The 17,377-nt window shown below is 38.3% G+C and overlaps 1 protein-coding gene across 2 annotated transcripts in view; it reads right to left on the bottom strand.

Annotated features, from left to right (window-relative positions):
- The window catches only part of LOC105281212 (protein rhomboid), a 95,063-nt gene that overhangs the window by 5,655 nt on the left and 72,031 nt on the right, over positions 1-17,377 (bottom strand). Inside the window, exon 2 of one of the 2 annotated variants that reach the window (XM_011342285.3) lies at positions 3,662-3,927. In XM_011342285.3, coding sequence (XP_011340587.1) covers positions 3,662-3,916 — 255 coding nt within the window. In that variant the 5' untranslated portion in view covers positions 3,917-3,927. The remainder of the gene's footprint in view (positions 1-3,661; positions 3,928-17,377) is intronic. The other variant, XM_011342284.2, reaches the window with a different exon arrangement.

Raw genomic sequence — 17,377 nt, 5'->3', positions numbered from 1 at the left:
GGACAGTATCTCCCGGGCATTAAAACTCAGCACTCACTTTGCAGCAAATGATCGTTCTGCCCCGGCACACCGCATCTACGTTCCGTCGTGTGATAATATTTTAATTTGACAACGTGTCCGCGTCGCGGAGCTCGTCTCGTCGTCGTTTGACATTGCGAGTGCGAAATTTAACTGTGGCGCATGAAACTGTTGAATTAAATTGTTAATTAAAAACTTGCTCGACGCGCAATCAGGTTTCGTCATTTTTGCGGAAAATTAATACATGTTGCTCGGGCATTCGTTTATTGTATATTATTACGTTTTACCGTACTACAAGAAAGCAACGTGACTGATATGCTGAAAATAGGAACATTCTCCACTAAAATAGCGTTCGGATTAATTCGGGATCCATGCCACGAGTGTCCTGTGTCAATTTTACGTAAATTCACCAGATTATTCCAGCTGCCCAAAGATTTCAATTATGTCAGTCGACCTTACAAATGATAACGAAGGAGGATTATTCGAGCGGGGACGAGAGCAACATCCTCCCCGGATGGTTATTGTCAAGCGCGCCATATGTCAGTCTGATGCGATCACAGTCAGTGATTTCGTCCAATGCGGTGTTCTAATTCTGAATCCTAAGCAAATGTTTGCAACAGCCCGTATAATTGGTGTATATGTACGCCTGTGTACGGATGTTGTGTGCACATGTGTGGAACGCACTCGGTACTCCGCTCCGAGTTCGTAATTATAGAGGCGTTCGTATCCTATAATGTAGGAATTTCATTTTCCTAAAGCGCGAGAAAAGAAGAACGTAATATCGCGTAGTATTCGTGCAGTGTGCCGCAATATCGATATTCGCAGCACGCTGAAATATGTGCGGAGAAATTTGACTAGCTCTCGACTAGCTTCTGTTCCATCACTAATACCTGATTTTATAATATTGGCGATATGAACAAACGTTTCGAGGTGCAACTTTGTTCAAAATCCTATATCCGAAAACTCTAAAATTGAACTCTGTCGTATTATACTTAATTGAAAATCTTGCTGTTCTGATGCGATTAAGACGTAACGAGACAATATCACGTTCTCATACTTTGCTATGCATTCCTGCCTGTTTTTCGGAAAATGTTAATGTTTCTTAAAAGTTTGACAAATTTGTGGAAACGGCTCGCGCTATACAGTGATAAATAATACTTGTCTTATTTTATCGTGCTACTAATGTTCTCCGTTTCCATTTTTAGTGCACAGTAGCGCGCGTTTTCAAGAGCGTGTGCTTGAAGATTGTCTGATACATCACAAATTATCTCTCATTCGCAACAACGAGTTTTCACCAGACAATATTGCCGCGATAAAGTTGAAATTCACGAACTGCGACCGTGAATTAGTGGCGCCTTTAATTCCGCGGCTTAGGTTACGGTTGAGTTTATACATTTTAGCGCGTGTTTCTCCGCGTTCGCGGGTAATTTTCCCAAAGATGAAACGTTCAGACATTATTATATTCCAGCCCGGCAGGATTAACTTTTTTCCCCTGAGTACCGCGCAATGCTGCTTTTTGAACATTTCATTAATCTCGAGAGGAGCACATTAATGTTCTCTCTCTTTCTTCCACTCTTTCTACATGACTCATTGAGCCACTTTAAAAATCGCCTTTTCACAACGCGCTTTTCGTTTAGCTCTGGTATTTTATGCGATCATTCAATTATTTGATATCTTAAATATTTTTATCATGTGCGTGCGCAAGGTTTTTCTGCTTTAATTAAATATTTTCATTATATGATTTTCATTATATTTTAATTCTTTGTGTGATTTCAATAGTCATAATTTTATAATATTCTTTTTGGAATTAAATGATTTTCAATATACCTGTAACCATTACAAAAGTAACAGAAATAACATCTTATTTTTGTCAGATACAATTTTTCTCACTTCAACGGAAGGTCTAAGAATTATTATGTTCCACGCAGTGAAATCGACATGTTTTGAATTATTGGTAACTATCATGCTACAGCAGGTAACGTCGTATTACACATGAGATATACGTATATAGTATGAATTACTATATCGGTACATAAATCTCTCGTAACATAGTTCAACCTATATATTCCGTATATCATGTACTAACATGAATTTATTACATTTTTCATTTTTTTGACTCTGACTTTATGAAATAAGGCTCTACTATTTAGCAGTTCTGTAAAAATGGAAATGGCGATCTGAAATTGTTACATATTGTGAGAGTTTAAGACGCCGTGGCGTTTGATGTAAGCGATAAAAAGAATTCGAACGCCGCCGATATAATAACAAACGATACCGGCCAGCGCGGCATAGCTTTGCTCGAATATCAGACGAGCCGCCGAATCGGCGACGGATTGTAATTCCGCCGTTTTTATAAAGAAACCGGGCGTATTAGGCAGTCTCTCTTCGACCGAGCTACGATTCACACCGTATGAAATACAGTATCTTTATATCCCAAAACCTTGGCCACTCAATTATCCTACAATATTCAACTCTCCCCTTTTCCAAGTGTTACATATAATTACATTTATATTTTAACTAGCAATTCCAGCGCGCATGTTTTATTATTATCAAATTAATAAAACATAACTTTTTTTTCAAAAATACTAAATTCGCCGACTGCAAAAATAATCGTGAAAAAAGTAATGCGATGACATACCTTGATAGTATTGATTGAAAATGACATTTATGACGTGAAATGTAATAAATTCCAAACTGTAAATTTTTTATCAGATTGCCGAGAAAAGAATGCTCTCGTATTTAATTCTTATACATCTAACTGCTATCTGCTTTTACCGCATTTTGCAAAATGAGCTCGAATTGTTAAGAATCTGCGGTGGACATTCACTTTGATCTCGCCCTGCAACGACTTGTATAACGAGTCAAAGAAAACGCGGCTAAGTGATTAAGTTTCTTCGCGTTCTGTCGTAAACGAGTAAGAAATTGCGGCGTAACTTTGCGGTTTTAAACTCGCGCGTATTTTTATTGCGCGTACCTGTCGCTGCTTATTCACGCGACTTTCCGACTGAAATGCAAGACCAAGTTTTAGAGATTATTATCGAGCAAAAAAGCTGCTAAGTGTTTCCGCTTCCTTTGGAGTTTTTACTATTAGCTATCTCGAGAGATATTTCACAGTGCATATTTAAAAAAAATAAATATATATATATAATCAGAGCTTTTGCGCGCGTTTAATTGAAAAAATATCCGTCATACTTTAATTGAAAAAATGTCCGTCATTCATTTTCGCTTGAGATCTCAAATCATGACACGTTGGTTCTGTTAATGAGAAATTCTGGAGCTGGATATTTTTAAGCCGTACATTTTTACTCGATATTACATTTACTAGACCATCCGCGAACATGCCAACATTCCGCATATTCTACGCTAAGAGACTCTTTTATAGTTGAAATAATATGTTTTCGAAAGTAATAGAAATACAAGGCGTTGCGCATAAAGTAACGTCAATGCATCAGGCAAAATTAGTATGAAGAGAATACAAAATCGATTTTATAAATGACTTTGCAATGATATCGTGATTATTTATTTCAATCTCGCAACTGCTCTTTACATAATTTCATTTTTTAATACAAGATACTTATCTATAAAAAATTTCTAACGAAAGTCAAGTGCTTCATTGCTCAGAATGATATCTGCGTTCACTCACCTCGATGATGCTGATGCAGATCATGAGGTAGGGCGGTCGTATCCGGAAGCTCGGCTTCCTGGATGGCAGTGAGTGTCTGAGCGTTGGTCTGGGCGTGACTTCATTGTCGCGCTTTATTTTATAGGAGGACGTGACGATGATCGGAGATTCTGAGGAATAGGGCGAACCAGGTCCCGAGTACGTCGCGTCCGTGGAATCCGACGAGATCGTCGACAAGGTTGGCGAGTTTTCTAACAATGCTGCCTCGGCGTCCATCTTGGTATCTGCTTAAACAAATAAAGAGAGGATAGCTTGATTAATACAAAGGAATATCTTACAAATGTAATATATAAAAGCGTGAGACGATTAAACATACGTCCAACGAATTGATCTGACGGCTGTTACAACGGATAATACTTAATCTAAAACCTCATTCAAAATTATAAAATTCATGCAATAAATTATAATGAATAAAAAAAATGGAGACTTACAATTATCATAAAGTGTATGATTATCTTGATATCACTTTAATTAAACGACTCTTCCAACTGTGTATTTTTCGCGTGGTAGAGAGCCATAGAAGAACATAAACGTTCACATGTTTATATTTGAATAAACTTTTTTGAATATTCAAAATAGAAAAAGTAAAGAAAGAAGAGATCGGGAAATAGAGGTACAATTGGACATCGTTTTCCTCTGCGGAAGAGAGTTCATTTCTATAAACTTGTTCCTTCATCTAACGACAATCACCGAGCCGTGGCACGTCGTCCTACGATCCCAGGATCACGATTCTCGCCTACTGCAGCTCTTGCCGCTGCAATAAAGCCTTTCGGCAGTTTAGTTCGCAGATATGGTCGGCTTTCGTTGGCTTCCCCCGTAGAAATCTACCTCTATAATTCAGCCGCAAATCCTGTAATGGCGCGAAAGACCTGTTTCGTGCAGCAATTTGCGGAACAGCATATACCTTTGAATACGCATCCGTAGGCATAAATTAATAACTTGATATTAGAAAAATGTGTCATAAAGCATCGCATAAACGGCATAAACGTAAAAATGAATAGCTTCAACATTTTCGTAAAGAATAATAGAATAAAGTTTGCAGAATATTTGCAATATATTTGCATGTGAATGATTAATATGATAATTTTTATGTATCTTTACATGTTATGTCATATACAGCGGATTATAGTGTGCATCATCCTACTCTATATGTGTATATCCTGCTCTGTACCATATAAATTAAGAAATAATATTAGCTCTAACACGCTTTTTAATTTTTTGTCAAGTTATTAAGAAAATATCTGTACATATGATATTCTTTACTATAAATTATCATTGTCTTGCTTTATTGTTCATATATATTTCTTGTAAAGAAAAATGTAATGGTACAGTATCGATGATTAGATTTTCTTTTTTAGCTTATTTGAAGTTTTTATTGAACTTTTTTTCTATATGATTAAACCCTTTTCTATATATAAAAATTATGATCAAGAAAGATAAAAGATATATTTTCCTAAATTATTTTACTATTAATATGATAAATGTTTAATATTGGTAGGAAGAGAAATATACACTCAAATAATAATGCAATTTTTATTACGATATACAAAGAAACAAATTTGCATTTCAGCAGTAACAATATTGTGATATAAATTTATATTGGCAAATTATTGTATAGTTACAATTGTACCGATTGTTAATTACTTTTTGCCAATAAACGATTGTAATTCAACTATCAACTTTTTTTGGTGTTATCAAATACTCATAGTGGCTTGGGGGGAATCCCATCTCGCGCAGTCTCTCGTATTGTCGTAGTAGTTCTCGACCTTCAAGACTTCGCCGTAATTTTTTATAATTTAATGAAAAGACTGTGGAGCCTCTTTTACGTGCATTATGCAACAAGTCATCTATGTCCGCATCATCTACCATTTTTGGTACTCCGATTATATAATCTTCGTCCGCAAGTTCTTCTAGAGCATCATCATCAGATAGATATTTTGGCTTCCGAATTTCGCTCCCCACGTACTTCTCTATTCCGCGTCTCTGTATCGTCTCGAGTAAGTCGATCAGGTAGTTCGCGAGCGAAGTACCGCAATATAATTGGATGACCGTCAGCAATAGAAGAGCTCGGATCACTCGTGGAGATCTCATAATGATTGCTAAAGGCAGACTAAGAGAGATCTAAATCGAGCCACTGTATTCTGCTTCAATTACAGCGACGTGCCTCCGTTTTTATAAAACGCAAGTCCAGAAGATATTGAAAAGAAACATTGATAGAGGTGGCGATATCAAGTTATAAATAATGTATATGATAATGAATGAATTGTTCCGTATTTGATAGATCGGTTATGTGAAATTACAATTCGTGCGGCCTTATGTTTTAATGTTCGCTGCTCAATTTCATGTCGGCATTATCCGTTGACCTTTCGATTAGACAAAGATTTACATTTACAAGTTAATGTTTTTGTTATTAATAACGCGTTCGGCAATTATTTTCTACTTACCAATGATGTACGCGTTTAAATGTATACTTTATATGTGCATGGGAAACATATGTGTGTAATATACATATTTAAAAAAAAGTAATATACATATTACTTTAAATAAGAGTAATTAAAATTCTCGCGCGTCGAAAAGCGATCGGAAACCGGGATACCAGCGAGAGAGCCACACCAATCGCAGCTTTTCGTGGGCATCCGCTAGTTTCACGTTGTGGCACGGAGACTAAAGCTCCAACCATTCGGTGGCAAATTCTAGGGGTGACCCAAAAACATGAACCGAACAAAGAGGGCTCGGCGAGAAACGAGGAAACTCCAAGTTGTTCCGCTCGTCTATCTCCTGAAACGGACTCATTCGCGCGCCTTAATGTGAATGCATTCGCGTACAAGCCCGATGGCGATTGATAGTATATACATCAACTGCAGGGTGTAACACAAAAGACAAGTTCTTCGTCCACTAATTCGATCTCGCTGGACGTTTTCCTTCTCCCCGTACTCTTGGACCGATTAATTTCAGATTTAAGGCGTTTTGTGCAAAAGCGAATTGGATCCATAATTCATAAGACCCGCTTCAGACACGACCTCATACTTGAAATGAATTTTATGCATTATGAACTTGAATACAGCCACGCAAGCAGCAGACTGGATTATATCCGCCTGACATAGAGTCCCATTTCTGGCTCCCACTTTCGCAAAAATGAAGAAGAATTTAATTGCGCTACTCGAGTTGGCTCCAGTCGTCATCGACATGCGTCTCACGATACATTCTTGCGCACGTCGCTTTATTTATGCTCATCTTTGTGGTTTTCAGCGAGAGTTGTCCGCATATGTTATTCGGGAAGAACGCAAACGAGGCAACGGCGCGGGGTGAAACCGCGATGCATGGAAGCGGAAACGCGCGGTGAACTTTCGACCGCAGGTCAATGAATGTACGCTCGCGGTTACCTGCTGCGTGAACGCGTTGCACGTGCGTGCGTGCGTACGTGCGTGCGTGGCACATCCGTAAAATTCACGGCGGTCGTATTTCTCACCCGGGCGGAATGGCCGTGACGAGGACGATGTCACCGTAAACGCGGCGCTGCCACCCCGGTGGTAATTCAGAAATATCAATTCTACACGAGTAGAAATGGATCGTCGGTGCCAGCAGGATAACGTTAACTCGTTGTTCTTCGTTGCGGACGATGCGTCGAGGTGCGTTTCCGACGTTCCGTTAAATTTACGATAACGACAGCGTGATATTGCGCGAGCACGCGAGACAAATAAGAGGTTGCACTAGTGGATAATTTAAATGCTTATCTCATATCAACTAAACTTTTAATATTTATCTCGTATAGTAGATGGATGCATTTTTACATATTTCTTAGATGCTATAATGCTTAATATCTTTCCCTCGTGTAGTCAATTTTCTTATCTTACCGAATATATCGACATATATTATCATTCTTGATATCCTAAAATTTAATTTAAAAGTGTTTAATATCTATCCTTTACCTAAAAGAATATTTTATGATCAGATCATGATCTCAGTATCATTTTTGATAATTAACAAATTCAATTGTTAATTAATTAGAAATTTGTATTGAAAGAGAGTTGCAAAACTTTAGCAATATACAGTCAATTTTGACTTTGGAACAGTTTTGGGACACACGGAAACTCGCATTACCGGCGCGCGTACGCCGGATCTAAAGTATTTTCGCAACGACGAAATGCCGTAGTTTGGCAAGTTGTGCCGTGCGGTGGGCGTTAATCGCCGACGAAACTTGGACTTCATCGGAATACGCGCGGCAGCCGGGATCCGGGTACGGCTTAATGAAGCATTGACGTGTCCGGCAAAACCGTGTACCTGTCCGCGTGTAATTAACGTAACGCCGCCGTCGGTTCGTGGGCCACGCAAATCAAGCGGTACGCCGAGAGCGAACTAGAGCGGACCCGGTGCCGTAATTAGAGGCTCTCGCGACGCAAAGAACAATGGAGTAGGTGTGCTCGCGTTATCTCCGTACCTGTCGATATTTGTGGCTGCCCAAGACGCGGCACGAATATCGATGGGCTTCGATGACCCGAATGGAACGTACAGGACTTCCGGAATTGTCGCTCGTATAATGGACGAGAAATTCGCCGGGCGTAGCTCGATCTCCTCCTGTCGCGCTCGGCAAATTCGTGGGACGTCTCGTCCCATGGACTTATTCATTCCAATTCCAGCTAATCGCACGTGCGTAACGTTTACGAAGAAAATCCATTCCAGCAGCTTCATCGAAGCTGAGAGTAGATACAGAATATTTTACAAAATTGCATTTTTTCATGTAATAGATTTATTTTACCCGCGTAGACAAAACTGTTGTCTCAGTTTGCACATTGCATGTTCGAAATATTTAGCAGTCGTCTATTAAAAATAATGCGAGATATCTTCGTCATCATGGAATGGAGACAGAAACGAGATTTGCAACTAATCCGCCAGATACTGTATATCAGGACTATAATGCTGACTAATCCATTACTTGTCATTTATATAATTGTGATATTAAATAGCGCACAGAATTAATTAAATCATATGACATTGCAAGGCCGTCGTAAGCTCACCAGAAAATGATTCCTCCATTGGATTCTCCACCGAAAAATCATCTCAATAATCCAACAATCACTCACAGGGCAGAATGTCTTCTGCTGCGAGCTGAAGCACCGTCCATGAGAGAAATATCTGAATATTCGTTAACAGGAGTAGCGCGACTTCCCTCTTCGCGGATTCATGACGTCGAAAGTTTCGCGGGGAACCGAGCTGCGCCATTAATTATTCCACGATAGCGTGAATACCAGTTACATACCTACGATTGGCTCATTAATTTTCAGCGACGTCATATCGACTTTCTGTCGAGAAGCCTTGATATCCCGAAATCCCGGCGACGTCACCGATCGCGCAGCGCGAGCGTACGCGTCAAAGTGCCGCGCCGTTGCCCGGCCGACCACAAATCAAAATCGCAAACGTGTGCCCTGTCTAAATGATCCCCGAATTTACCGCGGTGATACAATGTCCGTCGTTTCGGAAAAACAGTTCGAGATGATTGATCGTTTTTAAGGCGAAGAGATGAGGAACGCACCGCGCCATCATCATAGCATGGAGAATATATGGAAAAAGTTTTCAAAAAGTTTTCTTTGTCTACATTGTACAATATTACAAAATCATGATATTGTACATACATAGGGTAAACGCTCAAGAGAGTTATTGCGCGAATCACTTTAACATCACGATATTAAAATAAAATTTGAAATATAAAAATCTCGAATAAAGTCTGTGTGTATGTGTGTATGTGTGAAATGGACGCGAATAAAAAATGTGCGAGGCAGAATAATTTTATTGTTTTCTAGCCTTGTCATCGATCGGTTTGTCGGGACAAAACGACCGAAACGAAAGAGATTATACCGATTAATAACACGATAAATTGCTAAAGGTCAAAAGCCAACTATCAAAATAGCTAAACGTATCAATTCTCTTCCAATGCTATCTCATTACTATTCTATATTTTACAATTACAATTTAATTTTTCACAATTTGATTACACCGTTTAATTTGATTTTTCACAAATGTTTTTATTTTTATTAAATGTAGATCAATATATTTAAAACATATATATCCCAGACTGTTGATAAATATAAATGTTAGATAGAAAATTAATTAATTAACTAAAACCTTTTTGTTACTTATCGATTGATCGATTTCGAACATCACCCTTATGCGATCGTATGGTCATTGAACATGTGAGACCAAAGTGTCTTTATTCAAGCATAACGTGGTCCCATAATCGTGAAGATTAATCAAACGCAATACACTGGAAAAAGGCATCCAAGCTAGACTCTTTGTTATTTCGCCTGTATGAACATTTCAAGAATGACTTTAAAGCAAGAACTAATTGCGCTAAGTCGAGCTCGTGGAAGAAATTACATGCATCGCGAGTTCTCTTAATTTGCCATATTACGCAAGGCTGCTTAAACTTCATGTGCAGGTGCACACTCTGCATTAAGTTTTCTTAAAATCTTAACTAAAATTTTAATTTTTATAATAAGAACATATTAATACATTGCTTATCAAAATATCAATTATACCAAGCACAATTACATTAAATTCGCACAATGAATTCTTTTGTTAAAGAAAGAACGAAACACAATGAACCATACAAGAAATGAAATACACATAACGCTCTTATAAATCTCGATGACAGATTTTTAATGAGGCATACGTGTAACGCAGATTTTTACGCCGTGTCAAATAATAATTTATTGTTACGAATGTTTAATTGCCGCGAAGTAAATTGTAAACGATTCTACGATATCAAACAGATCATATTAGCTCTGTTTTTCTTCTGAGATATAACATTTTCTCTGGAACAATGCAACGTAGTAAGTAAGTGAAGCTCGTGACGCGTACTTCGTTTAGCTGCCAAGATTCATAAAAATATCGTGTGTTCTCCATGTTTTTCAAAATAAGTATTTCATTTTATGCACAAGCACACACGCACACACATTTAACACAATAATGCGAAATTATCAAACTCGCATTAATTTTCCATGTAACAAAAATTAGTTTTGTCTACGCTAATCTCGCCGTTACTTGTTTCTATTATATAAGATTGCCGTTCGGTGTTTATGAAGTCACGACATGCTCGCCTTGAGTTTAATCTACGCATAATTGTAAATTGCAATTATGTGCAGTTGCACTGACATTGAGCTCGTTAAGCTGTTTCGGATGAACTGGAGCGACAAAAGGACAAGTCGTTACGTTTGCAACAGGCTTTAAAGCGCGCGGCTTCGTTGTGCGAATAAAATAATTGCATGGCGGCTAAGGAATCGTTTAGCGTGTTATTCAGTGTTCCATTTGTCGACGGGAGAATATTTTCAAGTGCCTTTCTCGAAGCATTCTTGCTCGCGCCGCTTAATCAGCTCGCTATTTCTGTTCCTTCTATTCTAATTAAATCGTTTTATTAAACACTTAAATCTCATTAAAATGAAAAACCGGATAATTGAACGACTAATGAAAACTAACAGGTTGCTTCTAGGATATAAGAAATTAAACGTTAAATTAATCAATCCTTGTGTGCATACGTTATAATAGATATAGGAACATAAAATGTTTTAAAAATGTGTTAACCTTGGAGAATATATATAATTATATATATATATAAAATATATATATATATATTTTATATATATATAAAATTAACAAAATTTTCGGAAAGTGTAATAAATAAAAATAAACAATAGAAATAACGATTTATACGAGTGCAAATAACGCAGAAAACAAATGAAAATTATCTCAAATTGAAAAGTGATTCTCAGTACTTGACATATCTCTTCTGGATTTTTCGTTCTCGTAGTTCTTGAGCTTTTCCTTTTTCGCTCTTCGATGAAGCGTTTCGAGCATTTCGTGCTTTTGTCCGACGTACTCTCGTGTTCGTGATATTCGAAAATTCATGCGTTCACCGTGAGCTGAATTTGCTGCCAGTGACTATCGTCTACGACGATCTAGAACGGAAACTCCACCCAAGCCAAGTCGCGAGAATCCGTCCGTGAAGAAGCTCGACAAACGTCTGTCGAGGACGAGGCGATTAATTATGAAATTTAACTGCGACGGACGACATCCGTGAGCGAACGGAGGGTTTGTGTCTCGATTACGGCACCGGTTCGGCCATTAAATAGTTAGCTAGGTTTACATCGGTATTATAACAAGACTAACAACGTTACGTTGAAATTGCACGTCTGTTCACGTGTTTTCCGTCTTGCATGTGTGTGCTTTCTGGCTCATGCTTATTATATGCTATTTTCTTCTTCGTATTTATGCATAGCTTGTATAAGCCTATTTTATAATAATAATGTTTCTCTCTCTTTCTCTCATGTAATAATTGAATAATTAAATAAGAAAACTCCGACTCCCACGAAAGAAAGTTTGAAAACATAATAAAGATTTACATTTATTGTTATTTAGTGATAGAGATTTTTGTGTCCTTCCGCTCAATTGTATAAACAATATTAAAAAGACTATTTGTGAATAATATCGTTAACTAGTCTTTCCGTAATAAAAGATTTAAAAAACAACAGGAACATTCCAGGTGGCCAAGAATTTTCGCTCTATCTTATATGCGCCATCGTGTACAAACGCGAACGGTCCTTGGCTACTCGCAAACAAACGGTCAGGTACTCGATGGTGCAAACGCGCAAAGAAAATATTGAATCTGGCCGCCGGGGTTCGGAGAGGCATCGACGAGTTAGGAAACGGAAATACTGTAAGAAAGCTTCCGGGTATTTGCAAGAACAGGTCGTCACGCGGACATGTAAATCGCATCGGAATATTTCAAGGCGATTTTGCAGCGAAGCTCGTTCCTGATTTAAATGAATTCCCACGAATTCCGGTGGCTCGGGAACCCAGATTATATATATAAGCGGACGACGCTGTCATCGTCGTCGTCGTCGTCGTCTCCAAGAAGAGAACTTTCCTTTCGAGACACGACGAGAGGATCCGCGTTCGTCCGCTAACGGAATCGAATTGAATCAACTTTCTAGTCGTTGGTTGTTTAAAACAACCAACCTGCCATTCCACTAAATTCGAAAGACGGAAAAGAGATAGAATTCGTGCGCTCACTACTTTTATATGTAGCTCTCTTGCTCTCTTTAGCAATTTATTTTCTTGATCTCTGCTCCATTCTAATCCGATGTTCTGAATATCCACCCTTCTATAATTAAGAAGTAACCTTTTGTTCTTATTACTTTAATTAATTAGCAAATCTTATTTATTTTAATGCGGTAATTTCCCGGAAGAATATCACAGTTTTCATGCATTTTGTGATATAATACAGTAATCTGTAATTTGCATTAATTTAATAATATTTATATGACACAAAATTTTGATTTTCTCTACAATAATTTACGATATTTAATATCGTAAAACTTAAAGTCATTAATTTTACTCATGGACGATTATAGAGCTCTGTCTTTTTCAGAATCATCCCTAAAAGTGCAAAAGATTAAAAGAACCTCGCTAAAAAAAACCTCGTAACTAAACATCAACGAAATAACCCGATACTCGCATGCCAGCAAAGTGGTATAGGTATGGCCAGAGAGGGCCTTACTCATGGAAACAACCAGCAAGCAGCGCAGCAACAGCAACATCAACAGCAACAGCACCAGAACCAGCAACAGCAGCGAGTTTGGTGACTTGACACCAGGATCCCAACAGCGAAGTATTTAGATCGCGTTCCTCGCCAACACGACGTGTACTCGCGTTGGCCGTCTCAGGGCTTCAAAATTAATGCAATTACCGCAAGGCTACCGTTTCGTTCTTCTGCCAGCTTCCCTGCAGCAGCCTCTCCATTTCATTTGCGTGTAACATTTGCATTTAGTATTCATGACTGTGCTACATTACCGCGGTGGTGCGCGCGGTCGCGGCCGCGCTACGTTGTTATTATTACTCGAGCCGTTACGTTGTTTAGCTTTAATGCATGTAATTTTCGAACGCGGCGGCCCGTCGCGTCGGCATTGATGCACGTGCCCGCATAAAATGGCTAAACACTTTATCGCGATTAATATCGCGGCGAGGGAAAGCGGGAAAACGCGCGAGGCGGCCGATAACCACCGCGAGAGGAGAGCCGGGTTGACGCGCGCGTTCAGCCTCGTGTCAAGTTAGTGATTTCGGCCTTTATTTCTGTCATTTGCAGACGACTACCGCCATCAGCGCGGAAACGCATGTCCCGCTTAATTGCACGATTTAAAAGGGTAATCAAATGCGCCCGCACTGTTCGATTCTCCCGGAGCTTGATCCTCGCAACGATGCGGCGCGAATTTGACGAATTAAGTTTCTCGCATCGGTGGAAATCAATCAGAGTGATGGATGACTGTTGCGATCGATGTTGTTGTACATAGATTAAGCTTTCTGTCTTCGTGTATACGGTACACCTGTCAAAATTGTTCAAACCCAGATATTCTTCCTAATAAATTAAATAATAAAAAATAATTAAATTATCGCCGATTATGTAGCCAGATGATCAATGTCCATCATGTGTTATCGATTGTATCAATAGAATTGAATGAAACTGTTTTCATGCAAAATATTCTTATGAATTACGAAAGAAGTGTAATTGAATGTGAATGATTTATCCGATTCAGTTTCCTGCAATCGCAATCACAAAAGCGGGTTTCATGAACTTCTATCTATACGAAGGATTGTTTAAATTTTAGTTAAACACAACAGGCTTTGCTATAAAGCCAAATGCTTCAATTAATTTACAGAATTAAAAGACACTCCTGTAAAGCACATATCTCGCAATGTTAAAATACCGGCTTTCGTTATGAATATTAACTTTATTTGCAATCATCAAAAATCTAGGTATGTATGTAATTGCATACTCTGCGCCACGAGATACGTTTATAATAACATATACGTGTACGAGCCGTTTTCTACTTTATGGCAATATAAAAAGCTATCATTTGTTTATTCAAATATTTCATATAGTTGAGTGTATTGCATATCCAGTTACTTTTTTTGTTTACTTTCGTAAAATACGAGCTCTCGTGCAATATATTCGTAATTTAAATATACAATATTTTCATATTTAGTGACTTTTCATTTTTAGCCATTTTGATTACTTGTTTGCTATCTATTACGATGTTTTTACTACTTACTGTTTACCACTTGCGTAAATAATGCGTTTTAAAAGTGTGTCAGAAAACAAAATGCTAAAAGCCAGGTTAATGAATTTTGAAACTCTTGCTCTAATCTAACTCTAATCTTAATCTCTCATCTGTGCAACTCGAAGATATTTAACACATTGTTGACAGTATATTGCGAAACGAATCGAGCCTCAGTTCCCGCACATTTTCAGTATATATGTGAAATACCGTAAATAAAAAACGCCGATTCGCGTCTCCCGTCTTCAATGTTTGGCAAATGAAAAACGCCGATTTACGTCTCTCGTCGACAATGTGTTAATAATCGTGACGAATTCATAAAATAAATTCAGTGATATTCAATCTTGTATGTATAAAAAAAGAGAAATTTCTATGGCAAGGAACTAGACGATTCTCGGCCTGCTTATACCGGTTATAACGACAGTTACGTATCGTTTCGATTTTTCAGGGGGTCCGCGAAAGCACGGACTTGCGAGCGGTGCCAGGGTATCGATGGTCCTGATTTATTCCCGAATTTGAATAACATGAGAGCAACGCCTTAACCGCGACCCTATGTATCGCGGATTTTCACGTTGTATCTCGCGCGAAGAACGGCAATACGTCTCGTAAAAATTTACAATTCGATCCGCTCGCGTATCTTGTTACATCTTAATTGTCGCTTTTCAAGAGCCCGTGTAAAACGTTGCATAAAAAGTCGAGAATAAGGAATGATGAATAAATGCATGATGCACAGCAGCTAATTATCAGTTTTGAAGATAGTTTCTTTGTCAAATTTCTGTAATGTTCTTATCAAAATACAAATTTTTCTGTACAATATATGTTAATTTTTCTTAAAATTTTGCTTTAGCAATGCTAGTATTACGTACTCGCTCCTTATTTGATTCTAAGTTTTATTTATATAATACAGAAATTAATTTCACATTATATACACACTTTGAAACAACAAATTATGTGACACAACGCAGCAAGCGTTTACTAAGAAAATATTTTAAAAAACGACAATGACGTTGTCCTGCGAGGAAACACAGAGCATAAGTGCCCTTTCTTTAGACGCACTTTTTATATATTTTATATTTATCGATGACACTTTTAAGAACAGTCTCGCGACAGAGAAATGAGACGGTTTTTCTTGGCTGCGAACATCAAACTTACGAGTACCATTAAAGGCCTTTAGAGAGTCACCAAAGAAACGTTCCTGTCGGACTCCGTTTACGATCGCGTCGGCGATGTCTTGAGCATGTTGCTGACGAAACAGACTCCAAGTACCTTTACGGGCAGATCTAAAACGCATTTTAGAACAGAACTTTACGCGGACGCGTGCAGGACCCAAGATTTACAGTGGTTGGTGGGCTCGATATGAAAATTAAATGAGTTATATCTCTCTGGAGGTCTGACGTGACGCAATTGCACGAGCGAGACTAGTTAATGGTGTTTCTCTCAGCAAAAAATAAATCATGAGATATATATTTCAGAACTGTACTTAAAGCTGAAGTATACAAGTATATGCTCGCATTATATATAAGCGTACGTCGAATATACAATGATTTTGCGCCAAGAAATTGTTGTGTGCGGAATGAAAGAAAGCATTCTGTACTGTAGGCTTTATACAACTAGATAAAGGTTGGTATTTGTAATCTGTTCTTGTATTAAGTTTGTTTTAAAGATTTCTTCGCATGCGTTTCCGGCTTGCAATTTCCACAAAATTTACACATTTGAGTCTTCCGCTTGCGTTTTCTTGGCGGTGCGATAAAGCGAATCGTCATTTAAGTTTCTTCCCGCTAAGCTCGAGAAGCTAAGTAAGAGAAGCTTTCCCATCTGGCGACGCGTGCTTACGGCCCTTTCTTGGCAGCTTCCCAAACTTATTAATTTACTCGACTTTCGGGGAGGAGATTTCCGCTCCGTCGACTCACGCTGTTAATTTTCACAAACTTCCTGCGCCTCTCAGCTTTTACCGATTGACTATGGCTGCGAGACACGCGCGAACCGTCCGCGAATTTGATTATGTTATCATCGAAATGCAGTACATCTCGTAATCGTAATCACTGTTTAATTTGGCATGCAGTTGTAATATCGATATCGACAGAATTCGGTTCATCTCCGTTAGTTCGATATGTTTTAGCTGCGAAACGGATCGGTTGCACGAACAGACGCTAATAAACTCAATAGATCCACTAATGACCGTAATAAAGTGCTAATTCGTCCGATTCTCAATAACGCGAAATATACTCACTCTGAATCCCGAAATTCCCTGATATACGCATATCTTGTTTCCGTATAAATTTCATTTGATCTTGACTTAATTCTTGAACAAAAAGAGAAAGAAACACAGTAGTTGATATCAAGCATCAGGCACACAATAATGACGTAGGTTAACTCAACCGAAATAGCCGGAAGCATAAATGAAAGATTTAAGTAACTGCAGAAGGAAACAAGGAATATCGGGAATAAAGGAGAACTCGTATATCAAAGCTTCATAGTTTCATTTGAGCGGTAAAGCTGCCGCCGAGTTTGCAAGCTTCAGCAAAGTATTAGAATGGTCCGAATCGCGTTCCATAATTCCTTCCCTCTTGCG

Source organism: Ooceraea biroi, chromosome 5, assembly GCF_003672135.1.
Source record: "Ooceraea biroi isolate clonal line C1 chromosome 5, Obir_v5.4, whole genome shotgun sequence".
Classification (NCBI taxonomy): domain Eukaryota; kingdom Metazoa; phylum Arthropoda; class Insecta; order Hymenoptera; family Formicidae; genus Ooceraea; species Ooceraea biroi.
Note: the sequence above shows the minus strand (reverse complement) of the source record. Positions and strands in the feature narration are given on the sequence as shown.